Source organism: Oncorhynchus gorbuscha, linkage group LG22, assembly GCF_021184085.1.
Source record: "Oncorhynchus gorbuscha isolate QuinsamMale2020 ecotype Even-year linkage group LG22, OgorEven_v1.0, whole genome shotgun sequence".
Classification (NCBI taxonomy): Eukaryota; Metazoa; Chordata; class Actinopteri; order Salmoniformes; family Salmonidae; genus Oncorhynchus; species Oncorhynchus gorbuscha.
This window is the reverse complement of record NC_060194.1, coordinates 36,593,378-36,612,116: the sequence shown is the minus strand read 5'-3', so window position 1 is coordinate 36,612,116 and position 18,739 is coordinate 36,593,378. Positions and strand designations below refer to the sequence as shown.

Sequence of the window (18,739 nt, the reverse complement as noted above, 5' to 3'; positions counted from 1 at the left end):
CCATTATTCCCTGATCGTATCACCCCATATTACTCATCACTCAGATCAGTTGCAGGTATCACATTCTCACTGCAGGACAACATGTCATTGGGATTACTAGAATCGATAACCCCACAGCACCCCCAACAACACACTGTAGTCTAAAGTTATTTTTCTGTGAGTAACCACTGACAAACGCTGCCCTCTGGGCTAGAAATGGGAACTAACCTCATGTTTGCCCTTCATTCTGCAGACTCGAATGTCATTCTTATTGGATTCCCACGTTCGCTTCTAGCAGAGGATCACAAAATGACATGACCAGAGGGTTACAATCATACTGGGATCTGATTTAATCAGAGGTGTTTGTTACATCAGCGAGGTCATACACTTAGTGTCTGTCTGTCTGTCTGTCTGTCTGTCTGTCTGTCTGTCTGTCTGTCTGTCTGTCTGTCTGTCTGTCTGTCTGTCTGTCTGTCTGTCTGTCTGTCTGTCTGTCTGTCTGTCTGTCTGTCTGTCTGTCTGTCTGTCTGTCTGTCTGTCTGTCTGTCTGTCTGTCTGTCTGTCTGTCTGTCTGTCTGTCTGTCTGTCTGTCTGTCTGTCTGTCTGTCTGTCTGTCTGTCTGTCTGTCTGTCTGTCTGTCTGTCTGTCTCACCTTGCTGTAGAACATTTCATCCCCTGACATATTGTCCAGCTCCACTCTGTATAGATCATCTCTGTTTTACAAACACAGACAACAGGAGAAAAACAAAGACGTTTTCAGTATTTTACAGTGTATTTGATCATGAAACAACTATATACTGTGTACAGTGTGTGCGGTAGGGTACTGTGTACAGTGTGTGCGGTAGGGTACTGTGCACAGTGTGTAAGGTGGGGTACAGGCAGTGTCTGATTATTACCTGGCTCCTATGTAGAGAGTGCGGTTGACCTGGAGCACTGTCTGAATGTGCAGCTCCTGTCTCTGAGAGGAATGATGAGCTCTACCAACAAACACAGGGTACCTCCTCACCACTGAGAAGAAGGATGAGAGAGCGAAAGAAAGGGTTGTTTATACTCTATCATTATATTACAGGGGATGAAGAGAGAAAGACAGGAAGGATGGAGGAAAAAAAGCTAGGAGGGGAAGAGTGAAAAGTGGAAGAGGGAGGCGGAGGAGGGAGAAACAGAGTGATGGCAGAAAGATGGAGACAGACAATGATAGTGATACAGGAGGGGAAGAGGGGATAGATCAGACACATACAGTATGGAAGGACAGGCAGGACACATGGCCGGAGGAGAGGAGAGGATAGATCAGACACATACAGTATGGAAGGACAGGCAGGACACACTGCAGGAGGAGAGGAGAGGATAGATCAGACACATACAGTATGGAAGGACAGGCAGGACACACTGCAGGAGGAGAGGAGAGGATAGATCAGACACATACAGTATGGAAGGACAGGCAGGACACATGGCCGGAGGAGAGGAGAGGATAGATCAGACACATACAGTATGGAAGGACAGGCAGGACACACTGCAGGAGGAGAGGAGAGGATAGATCAGACACATACAGTATGGAAGGACAGGCAGGACACACTGCAGGAGGGGAAGAGGGGATAGATCAGACACATATAGTATGGAAGGACAGGCAGGACACACTGCAGGAGGAGAGGAGAGGATAGATCAGACACATATAGTATGGAAGGACAGGCAGGACACATTGCAGGAGGAGAGGAGAGGATAGATCAGACACATATAGTATGGAAGGACAGGCAGGACACACTGCAGGAGGAGAGGAGAGGATAGATCAGACACATATAGTATGGAAGGACAGGCAGGACACACTGCAGGAGGAGAGGATAGATCAGACACATATAGTATGGAAGGACAGGCAGGACACACTGCAGGGGGAGAGGATAGATCAGACACATATAGTATGGAAGGACAGGCAGGACACACTGCAGGAGGAGAGGATAGATCAGACACATATAGTATGGAAGGACAGGCAGGACACACTGCAGGAGGAGAGGAGAGGATAGATCAGACACATATAGTATGGAAGGACAGGCAGGACACACTGCAGGAGGAGAGGAGAGGATAGATCAGACACATATAGTATGGAAGGACAGGCAGGACACACTGCAGGAGGAGAGGATAGATCAGACACATATAGTATGGAAGGACAGGCAGGACACACTGCAGGAGGAGAGGAGAGGATAGATCAGACACATATAGTATGGAAGGACAGGCAGGACACACTGCAGGAGGAGAGGATAGATCAGACACATATAGTATGGAAGGACAGGCAGGACACACTGTAGGAGGAGAGGAGAGGATAGATCAGACACATATAGTATGGAAGGACAGGCAGGACACACTGCAGGTAGGGTGGAGAGGACATAGTGACATCTCCATACGGACTCCTCTTCAGGAGATTGAGTGGAACCACTGTCTCATTGTCCTTGACTGCAGGGAGCGACATAATAGACATCCATCCATCTACGTATCTCCAAACGCTCTGCCCTCTCTCTCTCCTCTGCTTCTATTCAATCTCTCTCTCTATCTCCACCACTCTCTATTTCCATCTCCACCTCTCTGACTATCTACCTCCTCCCTCCTTCGATTGCTCTCTTTTTCTCTCTGTCCTCCCATGTCTCTCTCTCTCCACCTCTCACACCCCCCTCCTCTTGAACTAGGTTGATGCTCAATCAGATATGCAGTAAAACAGCAACAAAGCAATGACCTCAGATAGCAGCTCCATAATATTAAATCGAAGGAGAGGAGGAGAGGAGAGCATTATATATTTTGTTCACATACTCAAGGAAAAACACATTTCCCAGTGCTTCTGCAATCTATCTCCGTGACACGGTTGTTTCGTGTTAAAACAGCTCCAGACCAAGGCTGTGACCCCTGACCTTTCTGGCCTGATGGAATACTGTGATCCACCAAGGGTCATTCAGCACAGATACCATACATACACAAACGCATACGGGCCAAAGAAACACATACACACACTGAGTATACTGAAAAATTAAGAACACCTTCCTAATATTGAGTTTCAGCCATAGCCGCAGGAAGTAGTTTGGTGGTGGTGGTGCTGTGTTTTTTATGGGGGGGTGAGCAAAAAATAATGACTGTGCTGAAGACGTCTATATCGGTCTGATATCATCACAAACCACTTGATGTACTCAATTACTGTATTGGTCATTTCTTCATGGTTATGGAGTCTACAGGTACAAACCTCGATGACCACCCTATGTACAATACAGTAATATACATTTACATTAAGTGGTTTGTAAGGACGGAAAATGAATACTGCACAAAAAGTGGTTGTCTTCCATATTATTTGATCAAGAAAACTATTTAATTTGATGTGGATGTTTTATGTCTTTGCCCATAAATTTGCACCTTTTGATGTAAATGTTTGAGAACAGAGTTTTGTTCTTTCTGGATTCCATTAGAATGACAGAATCACAGAGAAAGGGACTGGGCAACAACTCTTACAATTCCAACTATTGAATCCTGCAAGATACTGTTCTTCATTATACAAGTAACTTTCTTGCTAAAGCGGAGATGCTGAGAAATAGTTTTGGCCTGCACTACAGACATCTACATTGGTTTGCTAATACTAGTAAAGGCCCAGTGCACCACTTTGTGAGAAAAAAATGTATATATTTTTGATTCCAATATTTTTCAGAGGGTCCTGCAGCACCCTCAGCCCCCCTACTTCCCGCAGCTATGGTTACACCCCTCCTTTTGCCCTCAGAACAGCCTCAATTCATCAAGGCATGACTGAACAACGTGTCGAAAGCATTCCACGAGGAAGCTGGACCATGTTGACTCCAATGCTTCCCACAGTTGTGTCAAGTTGGCTGGATGCCCTTTGGGTGGTGGACCATTCTTGAGACACACGGGAAACTGTTGAGTGTGAAAAATCCAGAAGCGTTGCAGTTCTTGACACAAACCGGTGCGCCTGGCACCTACCACCGTACCCCGTTCAAAGGCCCTTACATTTGTTGCCTTGCCCATTCACCCTCTGAATGTCACACACACACACACACACACACACACACACACACACACACACACACACACACACACACACACACACACACACACACACACACACACACACACACACACACACACACACACACACACACACACACACACACACACACACACACACACACAATGAGAAGGACACATACCCTCTAAGGGAGCGTAGCTGAGCGGACCGGGCTCCTCTGGGAAAGAACTGTGAGCCAATCGGAGGAGAAGGAGGAGAAACGTGAGGGGAGGGGCCATGGTTGTCATGGCAGCACAGCACGGGCACTAGAAAGGGAAAGAAAGAGAGGAGAGAGAGAAGAGAGAATAATCAGTGACCAGTCCTATAGTTGCAAATCACACCGTACATTATATAGGTGGTGTAGAGAGATATTGATTGCAATAGGTTGCATACACGGGCACACACACATGTACGCATGCACTCAGGCAGGGTCAAATGACCTGGCACCTAAAGTATGGTCCACAGAGCAGCGTACACTGGCTGTTACAAATTAAATGCAATGTGCCCTATTGTTTAGAATGGCTACACATTGTTGAGCATTTCCAGCTGAACACGGTGACCTAAGCCAAATACCACCCCAGAGTCCTATATAGAGAGAAGTGGCTACTGCTATGGAGGGAACCCTACAGTGTCATACACAATAACATCCTATATAACAGAGAAGCTGGGCCCTATAGCAAACCCCCCCAAAAAGTGAAAGACTGAAGGCAGCTGGAGAACAGAGGGAAGTCACAGATAAGTTGGACAATATCTCCATGTACTCTATAGAGCCCAATGCTTGGTAATGTACTCTATAGAGCCCAATGCTTGGTAATGTACTCTATAGAGCCCAATGCTTGGTAATGTACTCTATAGAGCCCAATGCTTGGTAATGTACTCTATAGAGCCCAATGCTTGGTAATGTACTCTATAGAGCCCAATGCTTGGTAATGTACTCTATAGAGCCCAATGCTTGGTAATGTACTCTATAGAGCCCAATGCTTGGTAATGTACTCTATAGAGCCCGATGCTTGGTAATGTACTCTATAGAGCCCAATGCTTGGTAATGTACTCTATAGAGCTCAATGCTTGATAATGTACTCCATAGAGCCCAATGCTTGGTAATGTACTCTATAGAGCCCAATGCTTGGTAATGTACTCTATAGAGCCCAATGCTTGGTAATGTACTCTATAGAGCCCAATGCTTGGTAATGTACTCTATAGAGCCCAATGCTTGGTAATGTACTCTATAGAGCCCAATGCTTGGTAATGTACTCTATAGAGCCCAATGCTTGGTAATGTACTCTATAGAGCCCGATGCTTGGTAATGTACTCTATAGAGCCCAATGCTTGGTAATGTACTCTATAGAGCCCAATGCTTGGTAATGTACTCTATAGAGCCCAATGCTTGGTAATGTACTCTATAGAGCCCAATGCTTGGTAATGTACTCTATAGAGCCCAATGCTTGGTAATGTACTCTATAGAGCCCAATGCTTGGTAATGTACTCTATAGAGCCCAATGCTTGGTAATGTACTCTATAGAGCCCAATGCTTGGTAATGTACTCTATAGAGCCCAATGCTTGGTAATGTACTCTATAGAGCCCAATGCTTGGTAATGTACTCTATAGAGTCCAATGCTAGTTAGTGTACTCTATAGAGCCATATGCTTGATAATGTACTCCATCGAGCCCAAGGCTTGGTAATGTACTCTATAGAGCCCAATGTTTGGTAATGTAGTCCATAGAGTCCAATGCCTTGTAATGTACTCTATAGAGCCCAATTCTTTGTAATGTACTCTAAATAGCCCAATGCTTTGTAATATATTCTATAGAACCCGATGCTTGGTAATCTATTCTATAGAGCCCAATGCTTGGTAATCTATTCTATAGAGCCCAATGCTTGGTAATCTATTCTATAGAGCCCAATGCTTGGTAATGTATTCTATAGAACCCAATGCTTGGTAATGTATTCTATAGAACCCAATGCTTGGTAATATATTCTATAGAACCCAATGCTTGGTAATGTACTCTATAGAACCCAATGCTTGGTAATGTACTCTATAGAACCCAATGCTTGGTAATGTATTCTATAGAACCCAATGCTTGGTAATGTACTCTATAGAACCCAATGCTTGTTAATGTACTCTATAGAACCCAATGCTTGGTAATGTACTCTATAGAACCCAATGCTTGTTAATGTATTCTATAGAACCCAATGCTTGGTAATGTACTCTATAGAACCCAATGCTTGGTAATGTACTCTATAGAACCCAATGCTTTGTAATCTGTTCTATAGAACCCAATGCTTTGTAATCTGTTCTATAGAACCCAATGCTTGGTAATGTATTCTATAGAACCCAATGCTTGGTAATGTACTCTATAGAACCCAATGCTTTGTAATCTGTTCTATAGAACCCAATGCTTTGTAATCTGTTCTATAGAACCCAATGCTTGGTAATGTATTCTATAGAACCCAATGCTTGGTAATGCACAACAATACTAGTCATTCAGTTGAGGCTCTTATCCAGACAAACTTCTCTTTCACCGTCTCTATCACATACACGTATACGCACGCACGTACATACGCACGCACACACACATGCACGCACGCACACACGCACGCACGCACGCACGCATGCACGCACGCACGCACACACACACACACACACACACACACACACACACACACACACACACACACACACACTGCAGGGGTGAAACAGTGAAATGTGGGCATCCACCCAGCAATGCATCAATCAACGGATTGCTCTTTAGTAAACAAGAGCTGACTTACTGCCACACATAAATAATGAGAGAGATTGGCTGACACTCTAAGGTATCAGGCGCATTTCAACTCAGTCAATTCAAGAATTTTATTGAAATTCTTTACGAAAAACTTTATCGGGGGAAAATAGGAGAGCCATTTAATTTGATGAATGATTTTTCTCTAACTGTAATGAACTTGACCCCAGCCCTGCACAAAGCTACAGCTCCACTTACTCTACACCAGGTCTCACCCACTGCTGTTTCACGCCTGTACCAAGCATTCAGTGCTATGAAAATAACAACTTCTCTTTGTCTGGGGATAATAATTGAGGGATATACAGTGCCTTCGGAAAGTATTCACACCCCTTGACTTTTTCCACTTTTTGTTGTGTTTCAGCCTGAATTTAAAATAGATTGAATTTAGTTATTTTTCTCACTAGCCTACACACAATAGTCTGTGCAAAGCTGTCATCAAGGCAAAGGGTGGCTATATTTTGATTTGTTTAACACTTTTGTGGTTACTACATGACGTTTGACTGGTACTGTATATATATATATATAACGTTTGACTGGTACTGTATATATATATATATAACGTTTGACTGGTACTGTATATATATAACGTTTGACTGGTACTGTATATATATATATATAACGTTTGACTGGTACTGTATATATATATATATAACGTTTGACTGGTACTGTATATATATAACGTTTGACTGGTACTGTATATATATATATATATAACGTTTGACTGGTACTGTATATATATATATATATATAACGTTTGACTGGTACTGTATATATATAACGTTTGACTGGTACTGTATATATATATATATAACGTTTGACTGGTACTGTATATATATATATATAACGTTTGACTGGTACTGTATATATATAACGTTTGACTGGTACTGTATATATATATATATATAACGTTTGACTGGTACTGTATATATATATATATAACGTTTGACTGGTACTGTATATATATATATATATATAACGTTTGACTGGTACTGTATATATATATATATATAACGTTTGACTGGTACTGTATATATATATATATATATATATATATATATATATATATATATATATATATATATATATATATATATATATAACGTTTGACTGGTACTGTATATATATATATATATAACGTTTGACTGGTACTGTATATATATATATATAACGTTTGACTGGTACTGTATATATATATATATATATAACGTTTGACTGGTACTGTATATATATATATATATAACGTTTGACTGGTACTGTATATATATATATATATATATATATATATATATATATATATATATATATATATATATATATATATATATATATATATATATATATATAACGTTTGACTGGTACTGTATATATATATATATATATATATATATATATATATATATATATATATATATACGTTTGACTGGTACTGTATATATATATATATATAACGTTTGACTGGTACTGTATATATATATATATATATAACGTTTGACTGGTACTGTATATATATAACGTTTGACTGGTACTGTATATATATATATATATATATATATATATATATATATAACGTTTGACTGGTACTGTATATATATAACGTTTGACTGGTACTGTATATATATATATATATAACGTTTGACTGGTACTGTATACATATAACGTTTGACTGGTACTGTATATATATATATATATATATAACGTTTGACTGGTACTGTATATATATAACGTTTGACTGGTACTGTATATATATATATATATATATATATATATATATATATATATATATATATATATATATATATATATATATATATAACGTTTGACTGGTACTGTATATATATATATATATATATATATAACGTTTGACTGGTACTGTATATATATATATATATATATATAACGTTTGACTGGTACTGTATATATATATATAGATAACGTTTGACTGGTACTGTATATATATAAAACGTTTGACTGGTACTGTATATATATATATATAACGTTTGACTGGTACTGTATATAGATAACGTTTGACTGGTACTGTATATATATATATATATATATATATATATATATATATATATATATATATATATATATATACGTTTGACTGGTACTGTATATAGATAACGTTTGACTGGTACTGTATATAGATAACGTTTGACTGGTACTGTATATATATATATATATATATATATATATATATATAACGTTTGACTGGTACTGTATATATATAACGTTTGACTGGTACTGTATATATATATATATATATAACGTTTGACTGGTACTGTATACATATAACGTTTGACTGGTACTGTATATATATATATATATATATATAACGTTTGACTGGTACTGTATATATATAACGTTTGACTGGTACTGTATATATATATATATATATATATATATATATATATATATATATATATATATATATATATATATATATATATAACGTTTGACTGGTACTGTATATATATATATAGATAACGTTTGACTGGTACTGTATATATATAACGTTTGACTGCTACTGTATATATATATAGATAACGTTTGACTGGTACTGTATATATATAACGTTTGACTGGTACTGTATGTAAATTAGATATTTCTGTACTTAATTTTCAATATATTTGCAAAACTGTCTAAAAATATGTTTTTACCTTGTCATTATGGGCTATTGTGTGTAGTTTGGTGAAATATTTAATATATTTAATACATTTTGAAATCAGGCTGTAATACTTTCTGAAGGCACTATAGGAGAGATGATGGAGGAAGATGGAGGGAGGATGTGAGGAGAGGACAGGGGAGGAAAGGAGAGGAGAGAAGAGAAGAGAAGAGGAGAGGAGAGGAGAGGAGAGGAGATCAAAGGAAATTAAAAGAGTGGAGGAAAGGAGAGGGTAGAAAATATCTTGAATAATTTTTATGAGAAGGTGATGGAAGTGTGGATAGAGCGATACGATAAGAAAAAGAGACATATAAACGGGTTGGCTGACAACTTCCCGAAAATGATCTGCACATCGATGTGGCTGGAAAGCGTGCGTTATTATGATCCTGAACGGTCAGTAAAACTAGCAACAATGACAAGAAGCTGCCATGTTGGGAACTGTAGGTGGCTCGTTTCAGCTCATTGCACTGTTTCTTTAAAAACACATGTTTATACAGTGCATTTGGAAATGATTCTGACACCTTGACATTTTTCCACATTTAATTACATTAAAGCCTTATTCTAAAATGGATTAAATAATTTTTTCCCTCATCAATGTACACATAATACCCCATAACAGATTTTTAGAAATGTTTGCAAATTTATTTCAAATAAAAAACAGAACATTATTTACACGAGTATTCAGACCCTTTGCTATGAGACTCGAAATTGAGCTCAGGTGCATCCTGTTTCCATTGATCATCCTTAAGCTGTTTCTTCAACTTGATTGGAGTCCACCTGTGGTAAATTCAATTGATTGGACATGATTTGGAAAGGCACACACCTGTCTCTATAAGGTCCTACAGTTGACAGTATATGTCAGAGCAAAACCAAGCCATTGAGGTTTAAGGAATTGTCCATACAGCCCCGAGACAGGATGGTGTCGAGGCTCAGATCTGGGAAAGGGTACCAAAACATTTCTGCAGAATGGAAGGTCCCCAAGAACACAGTGGCCTCCATCATTCTTAAATGGAAGAAGTTTGGAACCACTAAGATTCTTCCTAGAGCTGGCTGCCCATCCAATCTGAGCATTCAGGGGCGAAGGGCCTTGGTCAGGGAGGTGACCAAGAACCCAGTGGTCACTCTGACAGGAGCAAAGTACAGAGTACAGAGTGTACATTTTGTGTACATTGATGAGGGAAAAAAAATATGTAATCCATTGATCCTGACTAGTCTCTTGACTAGTCTTCCTCCCACCGTTCCCCCCTACGTGAAAACCTGCTCCAGAGTGGTCAGGACCTTAGACTGGCGCAAAGATTCACCTTCCAACAGGACAACGACCCTAAGAACAAAGCTAAGACAACGCAGGAGTGACTTCGGGACAAGTCTCTGAATGTTCTTGAGTGGCCCAGCTAGAGCCCGGACTTGAACCCAATCTAACATCTCTGGAGAGACCTGAAAATATCTGTGCAGCAACTCTCCCCATCCAACCTGACAGAGATTAAGAGGATCTGCAGAGAAGAATGGGAGAAACTCCCAAAATACAAGGTGTGCCAAGCTTGTAGCGCCATACCCAAGAAGACTCAAGGCTGTAATCGCTGCCAACGATGCTTCAACACAGTACTGAGTAAAGGGTCTGAATTCTTATGTAAGTGTAATATTTCAGCTTTTTATTTTTTATACATTTTGCAAACATTTCTAAAAACCTGTTTTTGCTTTGTCATTGAGGTGTGTAGATTGATGAGGGGGAAAAATATTTTTTATCCATTTTAGAATAAGGCTGTAATGTAACAAAAAGTCAAGGTGTCTGAATACTTTCTCTGTGTGTGTGTGTGTGTACTGAACAAACATATGAATGCAACATGTAAAGTGTTGATCCCATATTTCATGAGCTGAAAGAAAATATATCAGAAATGTTCCATATGAACAAAAAGCTTATGTCTCTCAAATGTTGTGAACAAATTAGTTTACATCCCTGTTAGTGAGCATTTCTCCTTTGCCAAGATTATCCATCTACCTGAGAGGTGTGGCATATCAAGAATCTGATTAAACCTCATAAGCATTGCACAGGTGAACCTTGTGCTAGGGACAATAAAAGTACACTCTAAAATGTGCAGTTTTGTCACACAACACAATGCCACAGATATCTAAAGTTTTGAGGGAGCATGCAATTGGCATGCTGACTGCAGGAATGTCCACCAGTGTTGTTGCCAGATGTTCATTTCTCTTTAATAATTTTCATCCAATGTCGCTTTTGAAAATTCAAGATACAACAATTAAGAAATAATATTACATGAGGGGTACCTAACAAAGGTCTTTGATGGTGGAGGTGGCATTTGACCAGCCCACTAGAGGTTATACAGTTGCACCATGCAGCTTAGCTGCAGATTTATCTAGAATAATAATGTTCAAAAAGTTCATTTTACAGGAAGAATTCAAATATATTTTTTAGAATTGCCTTTTTGGCAGCTGATAGGGCACACATGGACATTTTCAATTTCATCTAATCCAATAGATTGTCACAAGTATTTCCCAGTGGAAACAGATTAGGTGACACAGGTACATTTACCTCTATCAAGGTGTGAAGAAGGTATTTAACGTACAGTACCAGTCAAAAGTTTGGACACACCTACTCATTCAAGGGTTTTTCTTTATTTTTACTATTTTCGACATTGTAGAATAATAGTGAAAACATCAAATTGATGAAATAACACATGGAATCATGTAGTAACCAAGTATAAAAACAAATAAAAATATATTTTATAATTTGAGATTCTTCAGAGTAGCCACCCTTTGCCTTGATGACAGTTTGGCACACTCTTGGCCTTCTCTCAACCAGCTTCATGGCCCTTGAATGAGTAGGTGTATCCAAACTTTTGACTGGTACTGTATGAATAAACTACTCTGTTATTTATCATCACTCATCAACGTTAGAATTATAATTCCTAAAACCAGGTCTAAAGCATGGATTACACTTGAGGCCGATGCGATTTCCACAGAGTTGGGTATGGCTGCCTTTTCCTGTTACACTCCTTGCTTATGGAATAGTCTGCAGACTGAACTTAAACTTGAGACACTTGTCCCCCTGTCGCACATTTTAAATATTTATTTGAGGATTTGTATTTTTGTATTGTTTGTAACTGCTTCGGGTAATGCAAGTTATTGTGTTGTTTTATTTCACAAAGGTGTAATAATGTCCAGAGATCAGAGACCACTGGATATTCCCAAAACATATGTTCATAGGTCCCGACTAAACCAAGAGTGCAAGAGGGTCTGAATACTTATGTAAATAAGGTATTCATGATTTTTATTTTTAAGAAATTTGCACAAAAAAAAAACTGTTCTCGCTTTGTCATTATGGGATATTGTGTGTATATAAAAAATATTTAATACATTTTAGAATAAGGCTGTAACGTAACAAAATGTGGAAAAAGTCAAGGGGTCTGAATACTTTCCGAATGCCCAGTATAGATTTTTGTTTACAAACAGAGAATAAGAAATCTGATAGACTAATGTGTTTTATTAAAGCCTCAACGATAGAATGACATGCAGCCTGATTAGTGGGATTTAGACAGATTTTCAGAAATCTCAAATTGAATAAAAAGTCATATAATTCAAAATGATTTAGAGCCAGTCCACCAAATGGGTCAATGCACTGCAGGGTGTTCTGGGTCATTTGTCTTTCTTGCACAAGGTATACATTTCTTTGAAATATTGAAAAGGGGGGGGGGGGATGGGAAGCATATAAAACAATGTAAGCAAAGAAGAATGTTCATCTCAATCACTGAACATTCTACCCTGTGTAAGTGTAATGTGTAAGGGAGACCAATGGGCCGAGTCCTCTTTAACTTTCCCAATAGCAGATGAGCAATTGTCTTTAACATTAGGTGGAATATTGGGTGGATTTTGATCCCCAGTTAGGTGAAACCCATTGGATTTGATTGGAGAGTGAGTGTTGTGAGGAGAGAAGACTCCTCAGCTGCAGGATTTAGGGGTATTAATATGGACTTGGACCAATTTACCTTATATCCCAAAGAGAAACCAAAAGCCTCAAATAATTTAGGAGCATGAGGTATAGAGTTAGAAATATTTGAAAATAAATTTAGAACATCATCTGTATACAAGGAAATATAATGGACAGTACCTTTAATACTAATAGGACATACCTTTGGACTTAGTCTCAGACTAAGAGGCTCAAGAGACAAGGCAAATAGAATTGGGGATATTGGACAACCTTGTCTTGAGCCTCTTTGCACCCTCAACTGCGGAAAGGATCGTTACCAGTTAGAACTCGAGAAAAAGGCTCATTGTAGAGAGTTTGAATCATGTGAATGAAAGCCAAACCCAAAATGTCCATTATAAGCAGTCAAAATGTTCTGCATCAAGGGATGGCACTGCACAAAGATTCTTCCTGATAAGGCAAGGGCTGATTTCAAGGTTTTATTGCTAACATACAAAGCATTTTAAGGGCTTGCTCCTAACTATCTTTCCGATTTGGTCCTGCGAACATACCTACACTTGTACACTGCGGTCACAAGATGCAGGCCTCCTAATTGTCTCTAGAATTTTTAAGCAAACAGCTGGAGGCAGGGCTTTCTCCCATAGATCCATTTTTATGGAATGGTCTGCCTACCCATGTGAGAGACGCAGACTTGGTTATTGAAGACTCATCTCTTCAGTAGGTCCTATGATTGAGTGTAGTCTGGCCCAGGAGTGTGAAGTTGAACGGAGAGGCACTGGAGCAACGAACCACCCTTGCTGTCTCTGCCTGGCCGGTTCCCCTCTCTCCACTGGGATTCTCTGCCTCAAACCCTATTACAGTGGCTGAGTCACTGGCTTACTGGTGCTCTTCCATGCCGTCCCTAGGAGGGGTGTGTCACTTGAATGGGTTGAGTCACTGACGTAGTCTTCCTGTCTGGGTTGGCGCCCCCCCCCTTGGGTTGTGCCGTGGCGGAGCTCTTTGTGGGCTATACACGGCCTTGTCTCAGGATGGTAAGTTGGTGGTTGAAAATGTCCCTCTAGTGATGTGGGGGCTGTGCTTTGGCAATGTGGGTGGGGTTATATCCTGCCTGTTTGGCCCTGTCTGGGGGTATCATCGGACGGGGCCACAGTGTCTCCTGACCCCTCCTGTCTCAGCCTCCAGTATTTATGCTGGAGTAGTAGACTGCAACTCCTCCCCCTTTGGCAGTTCTATCTTGATGGAAGATGTTATAGTTGGGTATGGAAATCTCTGAATTTTTGGTGGCCTTCCTGAGCCAGGATTCAGACACGGCAAAGACATCAGGGTTAGCAGAGTGTGCTAAAGCAGTGAGTAAAACAAACTTAGGGAGGAGGCTTCCGATGTCGACATGCATGAAACCAAGGCTTTTTCGATCACAGAAGTCAACAAATGCGGGGGCCTGGGGACAAGCAGGGCCTGGCTTTACCTTCACATCACCCGCGGAACAGAGAAGGCGTAGTATGAGGGTGCGGCTAAAGGCTATCAAAACTGGTCGCCTGGAGTGTTGGGGACAGAGAATAAGAGGAGCAGGTTTCTGGGCATGGTAGAATATATTCAGGGCATAATGCGCAGACAGGGGTATGGCGGCGTGCGGGTACAGCGGAGGTAAGCCCAGGCACTGGGTGATGATGAGAGAGGTTGTATCTCTGGACATGCTGGTTGTAATGGGTGAGGTCACCGCATGTGTGGGAGGTGGGACAAAGGAGGTATCAGGGGTATGAAGAGTGGAACTAGGGGCTCCATTGTGAACTAAAACAATGATAACTAACCTGAACAACAGTATACAAGGCATATTGACATTTGAGAGAGACATACAGCGAGGCATACAGTAATCACAGGTGTTGAATTGGGAAAGCTAGCTAAAACAGTAGGTGAGACAACAACAGCTAATCAGCTAGCACAACAACAGCAGTTAAAATGGCATTGACTAGGCAACGGGGCCGACAGAAAACAAACAAGCAGAATGGAGTACCGTGATTAATGGACAGTCCAGCGTGCATCAGCTATGTAGCCAAGTGATCAGTGTCCAGGGGGCAGCGGTGGATGGGGTAGGGAAGCTGGACTGGCGAGTGTTATCCAGGTTAAAAAACTAACAATGACAAAATAGCTTGTAGCTAGTTAGCTGGTTAGCTTCTGGAGGTTCTTGAGTGTGTTCTAAAAATTAAAAATAATAGCGATTCCGTATCACATTGGGTGAGGCAGGTTTCCGGAAGGTATAAACAAATTAAAAATCGAAAGGAGATAGAAAGTAAATATGGGTCCAATGAGTGTTTGGGACGCGGCGATGCAGACGGTTAGCAGGCCTGTGCTAACAAGCTAACAGTTGGTAGGCCGGGGGTAAACAAGGTAGCAGTTAGCGGACCAGGGCTAAACAAGCTAGCAGTTAGCAGGCCGAATTAGCAAGCAAGGAGATAGCAAGGGCTAGAGAGTTAGCCTTTGGGGGACGTCGCGATGGGGTGAGTCTGTTTATTCCTCTTCATGCGGTGACATCGATAGGCCGGTCGTGGGCCCGGGTATTGTAGCCCAGGAGTATGCTACGGTGGTAAGCACAAGTGCTCTGGCCGGGCTAGCTTCAAGCTAAGTGGGTGGAAACGCTAGCCAGGAGTAATAATCCGGGGTTGCGGTTTAGCTAGATAGCTAGTTGTGAAGATCCAGCTGAAAAATGTTCCGTTTGCGGTGGGAATCCGGGGATAAAAAATAAATAGGTCCGTTATGCTCTGGTTAGCGTCGCGTTGTTCGAACTGGTGAGAGCTTTCCGAGCTAAAGGTTAGCTGATGACCGGTTAGCTGAAGACCGCTAGCATAGCTGGTGGTTAGCTGGCTAGCTTCAGTTGAGGGGTTCCGGTTCCTAAGTAAATATAAATACTTTAGGAAAAAAATGGCTACATTGGGTGAGGCGGGTTGCAGGAGAGTATTTGGAAGCTTAGGTTTAGCAAACTGTTTTTAAAGATATGCGAAGAAAAATATGTAAAAACGAAAAAGAAACAATATATACAAGGGACACGACACGACAGGACGACTTACTGCTACGCCATCTTGGGAGCTTAAAGCATGATGACTCCTTGTTGTCCCCAGTCCACCTGGCCATGCTGCTGCTCCAGTTTCAACTGTTCTGCCTGTGGCTATGGAACCCTAACCTGTTCACTGTGATTAATATTATTTAACCATGCTGGTCATTTGTGAACATTTGAACATCTTGGCCATGTTCTGTTGTAATCTCCACCTGGCAAAGCCAGAAGAGGACTGGCCACCCCTCATAGCCTGGTTCCTCTCTAGGTTTCTTCCTAAGTTTTGGCCTATCTAGGGAGTTTTTCCTAGCCACCGTGCTTCTACACCTGCATTGCTTGCTGTTTGGGGTTTTATGCTGGGTTTCTGTACAGCACTTTGAGATATCAGCTGATGTAACAAGGGCTATATAAATACATTTGATTTGATTTGGATGATTCTTTGGTCACCGAGCTGAATCGATAATATCAAAAAGACATTGGATATTATCGGAGGCAAGTCTGCCTCTCATGAAATCTGTCTGATCAAAATGGACCAAACCATGAACATGCTTCTCCAATCTCTTTGCCAGGACTTTGGAATAGATTTTAAAATCGCTGTTCAAAAGTGCTATAGGCCTATATCTTGAGTATTCAAGAGGGTCCTTAACCTTCTTAATATGAAGAAGACAAATTAGGACTGTTTTTTGGGTCCCGGTGGGTCACAATTTTAAAGAGTAGTTTTAATTTAAAAGTAATGGTCCAGTTGAGTTTGAGTTTATTTTTGTTTTTACAGGGACAGTGCACATTAATCAACGTTTCAGTAAAAGTGCCGGTTTTAGCCAGCCGGCTAATTTTCAACCGCAGTCCCTGGGCAGGTTATTAAAAACAATTACAATATAGACAATAGGACAAGCAAGACATAGTATACAGACAGAGCAACATAGGACAAGCAAGACGTAGCATACAGACAGAGAAACATAGAACAAAAAGCAATTAAATCCCACTGAGCTAACAGGAGTTCTGGCGGGATATCGTCCAGGCCTGAGGACATTCTTTCTGCGTAGATAAGGCGGCCAATTTCATTTCATTTCATTGGATAATCATGGGAAATTCAAGTTCTTCGGTTTGTTGTGACGAGAGATATATCTCAAGTCGTTAAGATAAAAGGTTATTAGACAAGGATGGATTGGGTTTGTAAAGATTAGAGTAACATTTAGAAAACACCTGTTAACTGTAATCTGTGAGGGTGAAGAGCATAAGGTTCCTTTGGTGGTGTCGATAGAGACGTTCAAATTGTTTAAGCTTGAGCACCAAAAGCCCACCATACCCATCTGCATTTTCATAATTTGGTTGTCTAGTATTTATTTATTTTATTTTCTTAGGGGGTAGATCAGCTTTAATGTTGCAGATAGATTGCGGCTTCTATCAATGTAGCTGTCTGCATCATTTTAACCAATCCCCCCCATACATAGTTTTTTTCTAATTATATACACTGCTCAAAAAAATTAAGGGAACACTAAAATAACACATCCTAGATCTGAATGAATGAAATATTCTTATTAAATACTTTTTTTCGTTACATAGTTGAATGTGCTGACAACAAAATCACACAAAAATTATCAATGGAAATCAAATTGATCAACCCATGGAGGTCTGGATTTGGAGTCACACTCAAAATTAAAGTGGAAAACCACACTACAGGCTGATCCAACTTTGATGTAATGTCTTTAAAACAAGTCAAAATGAGGCTCAGTAGTGTGTGTGGCCTCCACATGCCTGTATGACCTCCCTACAACGCCTGGGCATGCTCCTGATGAGGTGGCAGATTGTCTCCTGAGGGATTTCCTCCCAGACCTGGACTAAAAGCATCCGCCAACTCCTGGACAGTCTGTGGTGCAACGTGGCATTGGTGGATGGAGCGAGACATGATGTCCCAGATGTGCTCAATTGGATTCAGGTCTGGGGATCGGGCGGGCCAGTCCATAGCATCAATGCCTTCCTCTTGCAGGAACTGCTAACACACTCCAGCCACATGAGGTCTAGCATTGTCTTACATTTTGAGGAACCCAGGGCCAACCGCACCAGCATATGGCCTCACAAGGGGTCTGAGGATCTCATCTCGGTACCTAATTGCAGTCAGGCTACCTCTGGTGAGCACATGGAGGGCTGTGCGGCCCCCCAAAGAAATGCCACCCCACACCATGACTGACCCACCGCCAAACCGGTCATGCTGGAGGATATTGTAGAGTGCAGAACGTTCTCCACGGCATCTCCAGACTGTCACGTCTGTCACATGTGCTCAG

The 18,739-nt window shown here is 40.7% G+C and overlaps 1 protein-coding gene across 1 annotated transcript in view; it reads right to left on the bottom strand.

Moving 5' to 3' along the window:
• The window catches only part of LOC124009801 (semaphorin-6B-like), an 84,743-nt gene that overhangs the window by 28,835 nt on the left and 37,169 nt on the right, over positions 1-18,739 (bottom strand). The window contains exons 2-5 of the mRNA XM_046321978.1: positions 4,167-4,290; positions 876-987; positions 632-692; positions 208-270 (exon numbers count right to left, since the gene is read on the bottom strand). Of these exons, the coding sequence (XP_046177934.1) occupies positions 208-270; positions 632-692; positions 876-987; positions 4,167-4,290 (360 nt within the window). The remainder of the gene's footprint in view (positions 1-207; positions 271-631; positions 693-875; positions 988-4,166; positions 4,291-18,739) is intronic.